A 13,048-nucleotide genomic window follows, 5' to 3' on the forward strand; every position below is an offset into this window, starting at 1 on the left:
GAAAGATGAAAAAAACACAGAATAGCAATAAATTTTAATCCGTTGGGAAAAAAATGGGCAACATGGCACACAAACTATTGCAGCATCTCAATTAGCCCTTAATTGGTTGACCGAAATTACAGTTCTGTGATTCAAGTGTAAAAATAGACAAATTGGATCAATTTTGGAACAAAAAAAGCTATTTGAGTGTTCAAGGACAACCGACACCATTTTTTTGTTTCGATGCAATCGATTAAAGAAGTACTTGTGTATCAATTTGAGCTATCCAATGTAGCGTCTCAGAAAATGCACAAGATGGCGCCCAAGCTCTGCTGGAAATGGGCTGATTTGTCTGCTGGGAATTTGTGTCAACTAGAATCAAATAGTAGTCTATGTGCACACACTCAACGATTCACCATAGCATTATTGATGTGCTTTCCTTCTAATTTCCCCATTAACAAGGATCAACACGAACTTTTCAAACCAAACAAAGTACCCAAAATGCATTGTGTGTCGCTTTCTCGGTCAGCGGCGTTCCAGACCTGACGTCACGTCAGGCATCGTCATCAACTCGATAACAAGACTTCCTGAATAATCAGTGCGAGTCTTAAAAGGTAAAATATAGCTATATGCTGTGGAATCTTTGTAAAATACGCTCAGTAGAAGTCATTTGAAGTGATTTTACAAATTATGGACACAACTTGTCGGGAGGTGTCGGTTGTCCTTTAAAATTAAAGTCATGGATCATTATAAAGACACTTAGCAGCCAATGGCACTGAAATCCAATACTTGATATACTGAATTACGACACACCACCAAGGTGGTTCTATATGTCATTGTCATTTTATTTCACCTTGTTCCAAAAAAAGTCGCCAAAAAAAGTTTGAAATTAATTGTTCTGCTGTCAAAGCCTTTCTTGTCTGTGATGGTAAAAATTGGAAGCGTTCATGGAAGCACGTGACATAAAAATGGTGACCAAAAACTCCACACTGGAATGTAACTTTGTCTCGCGGCGATCACTGCGCTTCATTGTGGTTCCATTTATGTCAAATTGTAATTATAATTATGTGACACGTGAGAAATTAAATTAGTCTCTCCTGAGTGACATTAAATGGCCTTATGAATAATGACCGTCTTCGAATAGGACGGTTCGCGATTCTAGGAAGAGTGCAACATTTGGCCTTGGTGGAGGTCCGCAAACCGCTGAGTCGTATCCACCGGGAAGCTTATCACAACCGTGATTTTGAAAACGCAGTCACCAAACCCACTTTGACGCATTAAAAAAAAATGTTGGTAGGCACGTTGATCATGAAAAAAAACAATCGGAGTTCCAATTCATGACTTCACATCCCGGTATTCCCGTTTCCGATAGCAACGGTCAGGAAGCCAAGTGGCCCCCCGCCGCCAGAGCCTCATTCCCCGTTTCCGTCTCCTCAACAACTTCGGTCTCCGTCGTTTCCTTCAAAGCCTTGAGCACCATCTTGAGCAGCGCATTTTGATTCAGCAGTTTCTGCGAGGCGTCGGCTAACTCCCGCAGCTGCCGCAAAGCCTCGGCTAGTCGTCGGCTCTTCTCCTGCCGCCGTTCCTCCAGATCGCGTTGCTCCCGCCGCAGCTTCGCGTTCTGAGCTTCCAGTCCGCGAGCGTCCAAACGCAGCTGACGGTTGTCGCGCCAAAGTTGCGCCAGCTGCTGGGAGAGCAGCTCGCGGGCGCGGTGCAGCGTCTGTACCTCACGTTGGAGTGCGTCCAACTCGGCGCGGAGGACGGCGCTGCTTGGGCCTGTAGCGTCCGTCGCGCCGGTTGGCGAGGGTTTGTCCGTGTCGGGGGGTGAGCCGGAATGCTCGAGGATGAAGCGGAGGAGGTTTGGTAGCGTGATGGGGAGATCATCTGGAAATTTCACGCTCATCTGTTTCCTTCAAACACAAACACACAACGATGAAAATACAAGCGCTCCCCTACTTACGGACATTCGAGTTACGAACAACGGTACGTTCACATTTTTGTAGTAACATATGTAGTATTCTTTCCAGTTATACATGTACATATCCTGATACTTATATAAACTGATACTTATATAAACCTTAAACATACATTCCCCAAAAAATATTGCACTGAAGAAACTTAAACAAATTCACCTTACGAACGACGGTTTGGACTGTATTTCATTCGTTATTTGGGGAGCGTCTGTATTATTATTATTATTATTTTAGTTCTATTTTTTTTGTTATTTTTTCATTATTTTTGTTGTTCTTATTATTGTTAAGATTTTTATTTTTTATTATTTTCATTATTATTAGTAATAATAATATAATTTAAAACAGTTTCTTATCTTACAGACAGTGTATTGTTGGTGTTCAAATACCTGACATGTTTCGGCGTCTACTTCCGCCTTCGTCAGTGTCCAACACGAACGAGGTGTGCGTCTGTGTGATTTAGTGGCCGAGCACGGCTATGCTAAGTCAATCATTGCTACCATTCTGCGGAACAGAGAAGCCGTCAAAGGTGCATCCGTTGCAAAAGGTGTTTCAGTGCTCTCAAAGTGACGGTCTCGGGCAATCGAAGAAGTTGAACAACTTCTGTTAATTTGGATTAACGAAACGCAGCTATCCGGCGTGAGTAAAGCCATTTTATGCGAGAAAGCACGGCTAATTCACGCCGATATCGCTATGCGCCAACCTGGAAGTTCGGCGCTTATTGAGGATTTTAAAGCTAGTAACGGAGGATTCGAGAACATTTGAGGGCGAGGGGGAGATGGCTGCAGCATCAAGTGAGCTCATCAAGGCAATGTTGGAAAAGTGGAATGATGTGCAGGCTTTTACCGAACAGTTCCATCCAGAAAAGGCTATGACAATCATCAACATGATGAACGATAATGTAATGCCTCAGCTTTGTAAGACCTTACAAGTCAGAAAGCAACAGGTGTCAATTAAGAGGTTTTTAATCAGCAAAAATTGAGTCTCCAAAGAAAAAAGAAGAGAAGCCACACCAGAGGTTAAGTTACCAACAGTCCTTATGGAAGGTGACTCTTCTTCCATATGCCATCAATGACCTTCAAAAAGGTAAATAAAACTTTATTTTACAGCACAGTTTATTTCTTTAATTACAGCCCTCATGTAATGTGCCTCTCTTTGTGACTTTATGATACAATGCAGTGTATTTCTTTCATTACAATACAATATCACATTTATTATACATAGAATAAGGTATGTTGTGTGTAGTTTTAAGGCTTATTTAGTTGAAAAGTATATTTTATGGAACCCGGGAACGGATTATTCCCATTTTAATGGTTTCCTATGGGAAAGTTTTTTTGAGATACACACTTTTCGCCTTACACACTCTGTCTGGGAACCAATTAAGTTCGTAAGTTGAGGTCTCACTGTATAGCACTGAAGCAACTTACGAACGAATAGATCTTATGAGTTAGTGAATTGGGGAGTGGCTGTCACATATTTTTTATCCGTATGTCAACGTCCGCTAGATGTTGCCAAAGTCGCCCTTTTTTACCCAAGTGTCTCTCTCATCCCACTCCCTTTACCTTTTCTCATAGAGACAAAAAATATTTGCTAAAACTGATTTTTTTTTTTTTTTGTCTCAGGTTAAATATTCTTCTCACCTGTATCGCGGGAAGAAAATAATGGAGGGAACGCGATCCACCATGAATTCCCATGGGAGGTCGTTGCGTGCAACGTTCACCCTGCGTAGTAAAGAACACTGGTCAACATTTTCTTTTTTTTTAGCCTTTCTGGGTATTTTTTGTTTTTGGGTAGCAATTACAAATCTGCTCTTGTAATTCTTTTGTGTTCAGAATATAGTCCTCATAATACTCTATCATGTCAAAGCAATATTTATGAATTAAGAACAAAAGGAATTATTTTCGGAAACATCAGCGATGAATGACAATATATTAGAAACAAACTTACAAACAAAAAAATGCACTTTTTGTTTTCAAAAGAAAACGTAAAAAGATATTTCAAAAACATTTATCGGTATTTGCTAAATTAACTCATTCACGGCCAGATGATGTGCAAAAATGTGTTCACTCGAGTGCCAGGGTTTTTGTCATTTTCACTAAAATTCCAGTACCCACAGAATATTGAGTTTTAGGACTACATAAACATTTAATGCAGTGTAAGAACCCTTAGACTATCTTTTTTAATCAGAAAAAAAGAGTTAATTCCTAAGTTTTATGGGTGTGGAGGTATATGAGCTTGAAATGGGGGCGGATGTACAAAATACAATACATACATATTGGTTTACATAGCGCTTTAACAACAGCTGAAGCTGAAACAAACCGCTAACATGGGAAAAAAAAGGAAAATGTTGCCCCCTTATGGAAAGGAAAACATTGCCAGAGGTCTGGCCAGCGCTTTATCGGCATCCAAGCAAGACAAAACAAAAACGAACTGATTTGGGAATGGCGCTCTATGTCCTGTTTTTCAATTCCCGACTAAAATCGTGAATGGCAGTGAATGAGTTAAATCAGCAAGTCAAGGCACGGCCGGTTCTGTCTTGTCATACCTGGCGAGAGTGACGCCGCTGTGGCGCTGCAGCCATCGAGCCAGTTGGATGAGGACGTGGTTGAGAACGGAGCAAAAGCCGCACCATTGCGTGTAGTAGAAAAGCAGCACGTCCTGTAACAACCGACATCGGAGGATGCTGACCAACCCGATTGGAGGAAAAGGGGAGGGTGTGACGATAAAGACGTGCTCGGTCGGTACCTTTTCAACGTCCATGACGTAGGGTAGGAAGGAGGACGTGGTTAGTTCGGTGATCAGCGGTGGCGGAGGTTCACGTTGCTGCTGCTGGGATGGGTTCCGATGCCTGGCTTGGTGTTCTCTGGGCTCTTCGCCCACCAAGTGTCTGTGCAGGAGGGTGTAGGGGGAGCTGAAGTTCATGATGAAGGCCTCTGGACGAAACACACACACACACAACCAAAGGGGTGTTATTTTGTCGGAAATGGGTGGGACATAACGTGTGCCATGGATTTTGGGGTCTGCGTGGATTATTTCCATTCATTTGTTATTTCTACTTCGTAAGGTAATGGTGAGCGTCTTTATGAATGATGTGATGTGTAGATTGCCTGTGTGTGACCACCAAGTCTGATATGACAAAAACAAAAAAAGTCAGCAAGTGAAAGGTGTAGGGACATTTTCTTCATGTATTGCTGTTAATGGGTTGGCAACAGCTGTGCCGATGACTTTGATTTTGTGTTCGGGAGCCTTTTACTGAGCGAGTTGCTTGTTCTGTCGCCACAAAGGGACATAAGTCTTCTTGTGCCGGTCCCAAGAGGATTGTCAGGAAGGGCATCCGACGTAAAAGCGTGGTCAAAACAAACATGCAGATCAAACCTCTAAAGATGGAGGACACCGATTTGATGTGGCGACCCACCCTTGAAGGGCAAAGCCGAAAGGAAAAGAAGAGGAGACTAGTATGTACTGTGCTACCATTAACAAGTGGCGGCCATCTTGAAATTTTCTCATAAACAAATAAAAACATGACCGAATAATACATAAAAGTACATAAATAAACACATAAGATACCTAGATAGCAAGCTAGCTAGATAGCTACTGTAGCCAGGTAGATAGATAGATAGCTAGATAGATAGATAGATAGATAGATAGATAGATAGATAGATAGATAGATAGATAGATAGATAGATAGATAGATAGATAGATAGATAGATAGATAGATAGATAGATAGATAGATAGATAGATAGATAGATAGATAGATAGAGTAGCCAGTGGATAATTTTATCTGAAACTAGAGGAGGAAACAATGGGGCTCAGGAGATTGCAGAGAAATAATTTAAACAGTTTGATTCCATTTTGAAGGTGTTTTTTGGCCTGATTTTCTATAAGCAGAGAGACAAAGACTATTTGTCAATGACAAAACAATACAAAAAATAATACATATAACGTTATGTAAGAGAGGGAATAGATGTAAAAAAAAATATACCGACGCTCCCCAGCTTACGAACATTCAAGTTTTGACAAATCGTTACATACGAACAGGTTTGCGGGTACTGTATGTCGATAAATATTTGGACAGAGATGCTGTAAGTTAGATTTTGTATTGCTCGCCTTTTTCCAGCTGAGCTTGCTTACGATTGGCTGCGTAGAGTATATGGGCGGGGAGGAAATCCCTCTTCCTCGTTGACGCTCCAGGAGGACACAATGCATAACAAAAAGTAATGACTGCTGGCACATAATTCAGTAATTACGTGCCAGCTGGTTGTGAATTTATTTTACGACTGTTAGAGCGTCTGTGTTTTATATTTCCCGGTTCAGTGTTTGACTTAAACATACATTCCGTACAAAATATAGCACCGGAGCAATTTACGAACGACTGCTCGGAATGTATTTCATTCGTAAGGTGGGGAGCGACTGTCTATTTTATTTTAACATTTTGAATTTATTTCATGAATAAAAATTTTAGATTTTATATTATTTGTTCCTGTTTAACTAGACTAGCCATGATTACTTACACCTAACTGGCCGAAGGTTTACCTAGTGACTCGGTGAGCGTGGCAGCGGGGTTGCGCTGGAGCACATAATGCACCTCATCCTTCAAGTTCACGATGGTCGCAAAGGAGCCGTCGTCACCCTGTGCGTCGGCTTCCCAGCCGCGCCATGAGGAGGAGTTAAGCTTTCCCGGTGCCCCCAATCTCACCGCCAGCGGCCAGTTGAGCTCCATGTCCAACACGTAGAACCTGAGCGTCTTGTTGGTCTGACATCCCAGCCCTTTGAGGGCATCGGATGAAGACGTGACGGCGGAAGAAGTCGAGTTTTGCACACGGGATGATGTTGTTTTGGTTTTTGAGTGGTTATTAATATGGGGATGGAATTTCCCACAGCAGGCACTGTGTTGGCTTAGCGGACTGTAGCTGAGGGCGAAGCTGCGACAGTCAAGGTGAAGGCAGAAGCGCTTGGATGTGGACTGCAGCGTGGGGCTCAGCGAGCAGAGTGCCGACGACGTCGGGCACACCTCGCACCACGTGGTGGAGTCGGGGGCGAGCACGGAGTGGCAGCACGGCACAGCAGAGGTCAAGCGTTGGTTCCACGCGCCACAGGAGTGGTAACGTAAGGCCACGTCCGCAACCTAGGGTCAGCGGGGGGAAAAAAGAAAAAAAAGAGTACATACTAGAGAATGCAATTGCGGGAAAAGTGTGACGTTTCGGAGTGAAGAGTCAAAGCCAGAATGTTGTCAATACAATCGTGACTTGAGGTACAAGTTTAATTTCCTCCCTGACAATAGTCTTATCTCAAATCATCTTTCCCCATTGAAATCAACGGGAATGCCATTAATCTGTTGGAATTTAACAAAAAAATAAATAATAATAATAATAATACAAATAAAATAACTAATAAAATAATAGAAACAATACAAAAATAAAAATAATACAAATAATAGAAACAAAAATAAAACAAAATACAGTAAAGTCTCGTTATATCGATATTCAAGGGAGTCCGAAAAAATATCGATATAACCGGGACTATCGATATATCCGACCCTGTTTGCATGTAATTTTCTCCGTGCGTGCATAGAAATAATATCGATATAACCGGGACTATCGATATATCCGATATCGATATAACGAGACTTTACTGTATATAATAATAATAATAATGAAAATAAAAATAAAAAATAAAAAAATAAACAATAACAATGAAAACAAAAATAATTTAAAAATAATAACAATAATAATGAAAATAAGAAATACAGTGACACCTCAGCTTGCGAACTTAATTGGTTCCCAGAAAGTGTGTGTAAGGTGAAAAGTATGTCTTCCAAACATTAATTTTCCACCGGAAACCATCAAAAATGAGAATAAACCGTTTCCAGGTCCCCATAAAACATAATTTTCTACTAAATAAGCCTTAAAACTACACCTTATTTTATGAATGATAAATGTGCTATTGTATTGTAATTAAAGAAATAAATTGTACTTTATAGTAAAGTTGTTTTGTAATAAAGTTGTGATGGTCGTTGATGTAGTTGCCTCTTGATGATATCCGAGTGAAGTTGCCGTGCTTTCTCTGTAATAATATCCTCACTCGTATGGTCCCCTGCGAGCTGCTTTTCGTTAATCCAAATCAATAGAAGTTTTTCAACCTCTTCTACTGCCTGAGACCGTTGCTTAGACAACACACAAACACCCTTAGCCACACGTAGAAATGGTCGACTTAGCATACTGGTACTGGGACGCTAAATCACATAAACGCACATCTCGTTCGTGTTTCTCGATGATCTCCTTCTTCTGCTCGACCGTAATTTTGTTTTGTGTCCTCTTCGGCTGAACACTAGCCTGTGGTGGTTTTTGGTCCCATAATAGCAAATGTATCCTTGATAACAAACCACGTATGCCATGTATGCACTCAGAGAAAGGGTGTGTGAAAAAGTAGTCTGGCAGCCACGGTGGCACTGTTCGGCCGTGTGGTTTGGTGTTCTTCCGCCGAAAACTAGTCCGCTAGCCATTGCGGCGTGCCGTGTGTTTCCCGAAAACTAGTTTGTATGCCAAGATTATATTCTCGCGAATTTAATGTTCGTAAGGCGAAAAGTTCATTAGCTAAAGCGTTCGTAAACCGATGTATTACTGTAATAAAAAAAAAACAATAAAAAATACAAAGAATAACAATAATAATGAAAATAACAAATCATAAAAATAAGATAAATAATAACAACACACATAATAAAAAAAGAAAAAATAACAATAATAATATTAACAATAAGAAATAAGAAACAGTAATACAATCAATAACAACAAACATAAAAATAACAATAAAAAATAAAACAATTAATAATAATAATAATGTTTGTGGGAGGGGGAATAGCACGATAATATTGTACTCCACATGGAGGGAGGTGAAAATGAGCTTTTCCGAGGAAGAGTGAAAGGGCAGAATAATACCAAAAAATTCACGACAGCGTAACATGTGCAGGTTGAGTCTTGGGTGCTTGCGTGTTTACCTGCCGCAAGAGGCTGTCTGGCTCGGAGACGAGGGGATCGTGCGGCAGGAAAAGCAATAGCGCCGCCCCTTTGGTCAGTTCATGTTCCAGCATCCAAGACTTTGTCCCCGGCGGCTGAAGCCACTGCAGGACGCTCTCGTGGTGTTCAAAGACCCAGCTACATACAGCACGGGATGTGAAGTTGCGTTCCCATCGAGGGAAAACCTGACAACGATGTTATTTCCAGACAAGACAGGTTCATTTCCATCGCTTGCGCCGATGTCAGTCCACCGAACGTTGTGCCGAGTGTTTCTTTACTCACCAAAGAAGAGTTAAATCTTCTATGGAGATAAATACTTTCATCCTCTTTCAATGAAATAGCCTGTGCCACCCGGAGGTTGGTGACCACCCCGAACCGGATCACGCCACGAAAATCTGTCGGCGACAACGTGGCTGAATATTCTGGCGGGAAGCGAAAAACCGAACACCGAACCGAGGTGATCTCTTTACCTCTTTTTAGGGCCTGCAGAGCGGAGGCAAGAAATGTGGTGTAGCCGGGCGGCTGAGGCGAAGAGTGAAATTGGAAGAAGCCCACCACTCGGGGCTGGAAAGCACAGCGATAGTTCAGATCCAAACACACGGAATGAAAAAAAATCAATTCAATAAAATAAGACTAAAAAATATTGCACATGTGCGTAACGATGTCCTCAGTACCTCATGACAGGAAAGAAATTCCAGCAGTGCGTCTCTCGACGGGAGATACGTGAGCGGCGTCATCACTCGGAGAATAAAACTTTCCACATAGCCCGCCACAAATGGACCCTTGTACTCGATAGGCCCGAATCTGACAGAGCAAGATGAGTTTGTCAGTTGTCAGACAAAAACTGGACAAATGCATGTGTCGCCTATTTGATTATTTGTGTGAAAAAAATAACCTGTTTACTTCACTCGTGATTTGATTTTGAAAGTAACTCAAGATTACAAGAGCCTGTAATAGTGACACGAAGCAGACACAGACGCGCATTTTGCCATTTCTTTGGAAGTGCATTTTGAACTGTGTCGAAATGTTTGTTTAAATATATAAAAAACAATTAAACAAACAAATAAATACAAAAATAGATAAATAAACAAATACATGAATAACGACAGTAAATAAAAATAAATACATAAATAGACACATAAATAAATACAGAAATAAATAGATAAATGGACAAATAAAAAGGAGATAACTAACTAAATTAATGGATAAATAAATAAATAAGTAAAAATACATAAATGAATAAATACAATAAATTGACAAATACATAAACAATTAAATAAATAATTAATTAAATGGACAACTAAATACACACACACACACACACACATACCTACATAAAAATAACTAAATAAATGGACAAATAAAAAAAATAAATTCTTCTTCTTTTCCTTTCAGCTTTTCCCTTCAAGGGGTCGCCACAGCAAATCGGTGTCCTCCATCTTTAGAGGTTTGATCCGCAAATACATAAATAAATAACTAAATAAATAATTAAATAGGCAAAAATAAATAATTAAATGGGCGAAAATAAATATCTAAATAAATAAATCTTCTTTTCCTTTGGGCTTTTCCCGTCAAGGGGTCGCCACAGCAAATCAGTGTCCTCCATCTTTAGAGGTTTGATCCGCATGTTTGTTTTGACCAAGCTTTTAAGTAAATAAATACAGTAAAGTCTCGTTATATCGATATTCAAGGGAGTCCGAAAAAATATCGATATAACCGGGACTATCGATATATCCGACCCTGTTTGCATGTAATTTTCTCCGTGCGTGCATAGAAATAGTATCGATATAACCAGGACTATCGATATATCCGATATCGATATAACGAGACTTTACTGTAAATAAACGCAACATGAATAACTATCAAACACTTTCTTTACCGTCGGTAAAAGAGGTGGATGATGGGATACTTGTAGAAATGGTTGACCCTCCTGCACTTGCCTTGATTCCACCAGCAGTTTATGGCCACAAACTGCACCTGTGGGTTCGATATTGACCACTCGTATTAGAAATGTATGCGGCGCTCTTGGTCAATTTGTTTTGACTGCACAGTGCATTGCATTAATATTTTTTTGTTGTTGCTTGGTACCTGTTTGGACAGTTTCTTGGCCACTAGCTGGACTTCCTGCCTGGCGGCCATGGAGTGAGCGCACCACGGTGCGTAGAAGAAGATAAAAGACACTTCGGCCACACTCCGGAGACGCTCCACCTCGTGGGGGAAACCAAGTCACATACATCAGAATACAAATGTCACTTCAAAAAATACTTGCCATTCAAAGTACCATATCATTAAGAAGGTTCCTTATTTCCAACAAATATATGTCAGATTTTGGAAACCACTTAAACAAGATGAATAGCTGGAAGGTTTGTGCAATTGCAATTTTGCTTTAAGCATAACATTAATGAAATCCAACATACCGCTAAGTTAGTTTCAGTAACCAGTGAGTCAATTTGTGATGTTACCTGATCAAGTTGACCCAAGTAGAGGTCCAACACTGGGGATTCGGGGGAGAAGAAGCGCAGGGGTGGTCGAGCTGCTGCCACCACATTTCTTGCACGGCTGGAGATAAAAGCAAGTCAATTTTGAAAAATAATTAGGGCAGCAGAAAAGCAGATTTCCTCAAATAGTGGCTGTTTGTGTTGGCCCATTTTGATGTGGTACTTGGTGTAATAAAGTTGAGATCAACTGATTAACTGATTCAAACAACCTATATTTGTCCATAAGCGGTAGCTATACAAGCAGATGATACATATATTCCTTATCCTCAGCAAGAAGCAACTCACAACAATGCAGCTTGTTTGTTTGTTAAAATCCACGTTACTATTTGTTTCCAATCATTTGGGAAGGATGTTTTGAGATTGGAGTGTTCTGGGATACGAGTGCAATGTCACAGAATGATTGAACACCGGTAAGCAGGAGAGTAATTGGATCAAGAAAAGTTAATACACAGAAGGAGCGAACCGTGTCTTACAGAAGTTATTGGATTTCCTCTGCCGCTTTTCGTCCGAAAGCGTCGCTGCGCTTACCTGCATCTGAACTTGACCGCCAGTACGAGCAGAACTCCGAGCACGATGGCCCCGCACAGTAGAGCCGGTCTCCGGGCCATCAGATTCAGCACCTGCCGGAGACCAAGCTGCGCACGCCGCAGCATTACAGCCCGTCGGCGGCTCCTCCTGGTGCCATTGTATGTAACACGCCCCGGCGGCGGCTCGGTACATCCATTTGCCCGACGTCGGTCCGGTGGGTAGGGAAGTAGCTACGTTGGATTGGACATAAGCATAGACGGAGTATAAACGAGTCAAATTCGATTCGACCAACCTTTCTTCCACACGTCGACTTTTCACTTCCGCAACAATGACGTCAGGGACCGTCAAGGAAGATACCTAGAGAAATTTACAACACACTGACCGTGACATGAACATGTATTACATTATATGCATGTATTATATGATTTAAAAATGTCTCGAAAGTATGATATCTTAACATGGGTTCTAAATATCCACTCATAACGCGCCCCCGTAAAATATGCGTAATGGATTTTTACGTTCCCTTCATTGACGGTCCCTTGTTGTAGTGACGTCAGCGGTTTGACCCATTTGGAAGATCGATGGCAATTGCTCAACGAAGAATTGAAATATGTATTTAAACGTTTTCTGGGTATGTGATATCTATAAGTGACAGGTGTATGTAAAAAAGTGTAAAATATTATTCACACACACACATACAGTGAGACCTCAACTTACGAACTTAATTGGTTCCCAGACAGAGTGTGTAAGGCGAAAAGAGGTGTATCTCAAAAAAAAAAAAAAATCCCATAGGAAACCATTAAAATGGGTATAATCTGTTCCCGGGTTTCCATAAAATATACTTTTCAACTAAATAAGCCTTAAAACTACACACAATATACCTTATTCTATGTATAATAAATGTGCTATTGTATTGTAATGAAAGAAATACACTGCATTGTATGATAAAGTCACTTTACATTTGTGATGGTCATTGATGTCTTGATTGAATGGCGTTGGAGGTCGAAGGTCAAAGGGAATTGCTGTTTGGAAGGAGAGGCGCATTACATGAGGACTATA

General features: G+C 40.8%; 1 protein-coding gene across 2 annotated transcripts; it reads right to left on the bottom strand.

Moving 5' to 3' along the window:
• Positions 1-26: 26 nt before the first annotated feature.
• Positions 27-12,306, bottom strand: txndc11 (thioredoxin domain containing 11). 2 transcript variants are annotated; one of them, XM_089005764.1, is made up of 13 exons: positions 11,990-12,304; positions 11,426-11,522; positions 11,052-11,171; positions 10,843-10,940; positions 9,638-9,767; positions 9,434-9,527; positions 9,246-9,358; positions 8,945-9,148; positions 6,484-7,075; positions 4,695-4,882; positions 4,495-4,607; positions 3,590-3,670; positions 29-1,889 (listed from the first exon to the last, which is right to left on the bottom strand). In XM_089005764.1, exons 1-13 carry the CDS (start codon positions 12,112-12,114, stop codon positions 1,358-1,360), a joined length of 2,487 nt encoding a protein of 828 aa, XP_088861890.1. In that variant the 5' UTR covers positions 12,115-12,304; the 3' UTR covers positions 29-1,357. The 2 variants fall into 2 exon arrangements, with proteins under 2 accessions (XP_088861889.1, XP_088861890.1); XM_089005763.1 differs by having other exon boundaries at positions 27-1,889; positions 9,246-9,527; positions 11,990-12,306.
• Positions 12,307-13,048: the final 742 nt, after the last annotated feature.

This window comes from Hippocampus bargibanti, linkage group LG10 (assembly GCF_051943395.1).
Source record: "Hippocampus bargibanti isolate YZ-2025 linkage group LG10, ASM5194339v1, whole genome shotgun sequence".
Taxonomy (NCBI): domain Eukaryota; kingdom Metazoa; phylum Chordata; class Actinopteri; order Syngnathiformes; family Syngnathidae; genus Hippocampus; species Hippocampus bargibanti.

Bases quoted from the DNA above. Each gene is read 5' to 3' on its own strand.
- txndc11 (XM_089005763.1), bottom strand. From the start codon at position 12,114: ATGCTGCGGCGTGCGCAGCTTGGTCTCCGGCAGGTGCTGAATCTGATG. The intron at 11,523-11,989 runs GTAAGCGCAGCG...TTTTATCTCCAG, and splicing joins GCGGTCAAGTTCAGATGCAG to CCGTGCAAGAAATGTGGTGG. The intron at 1,890-3,589 runs GTGAGAAGAATA...TTGTGTTTGAAG, and splicing joins ATTTTCTTCCCGCGATACAG to GAAACAGATGAGCGTGAAAT.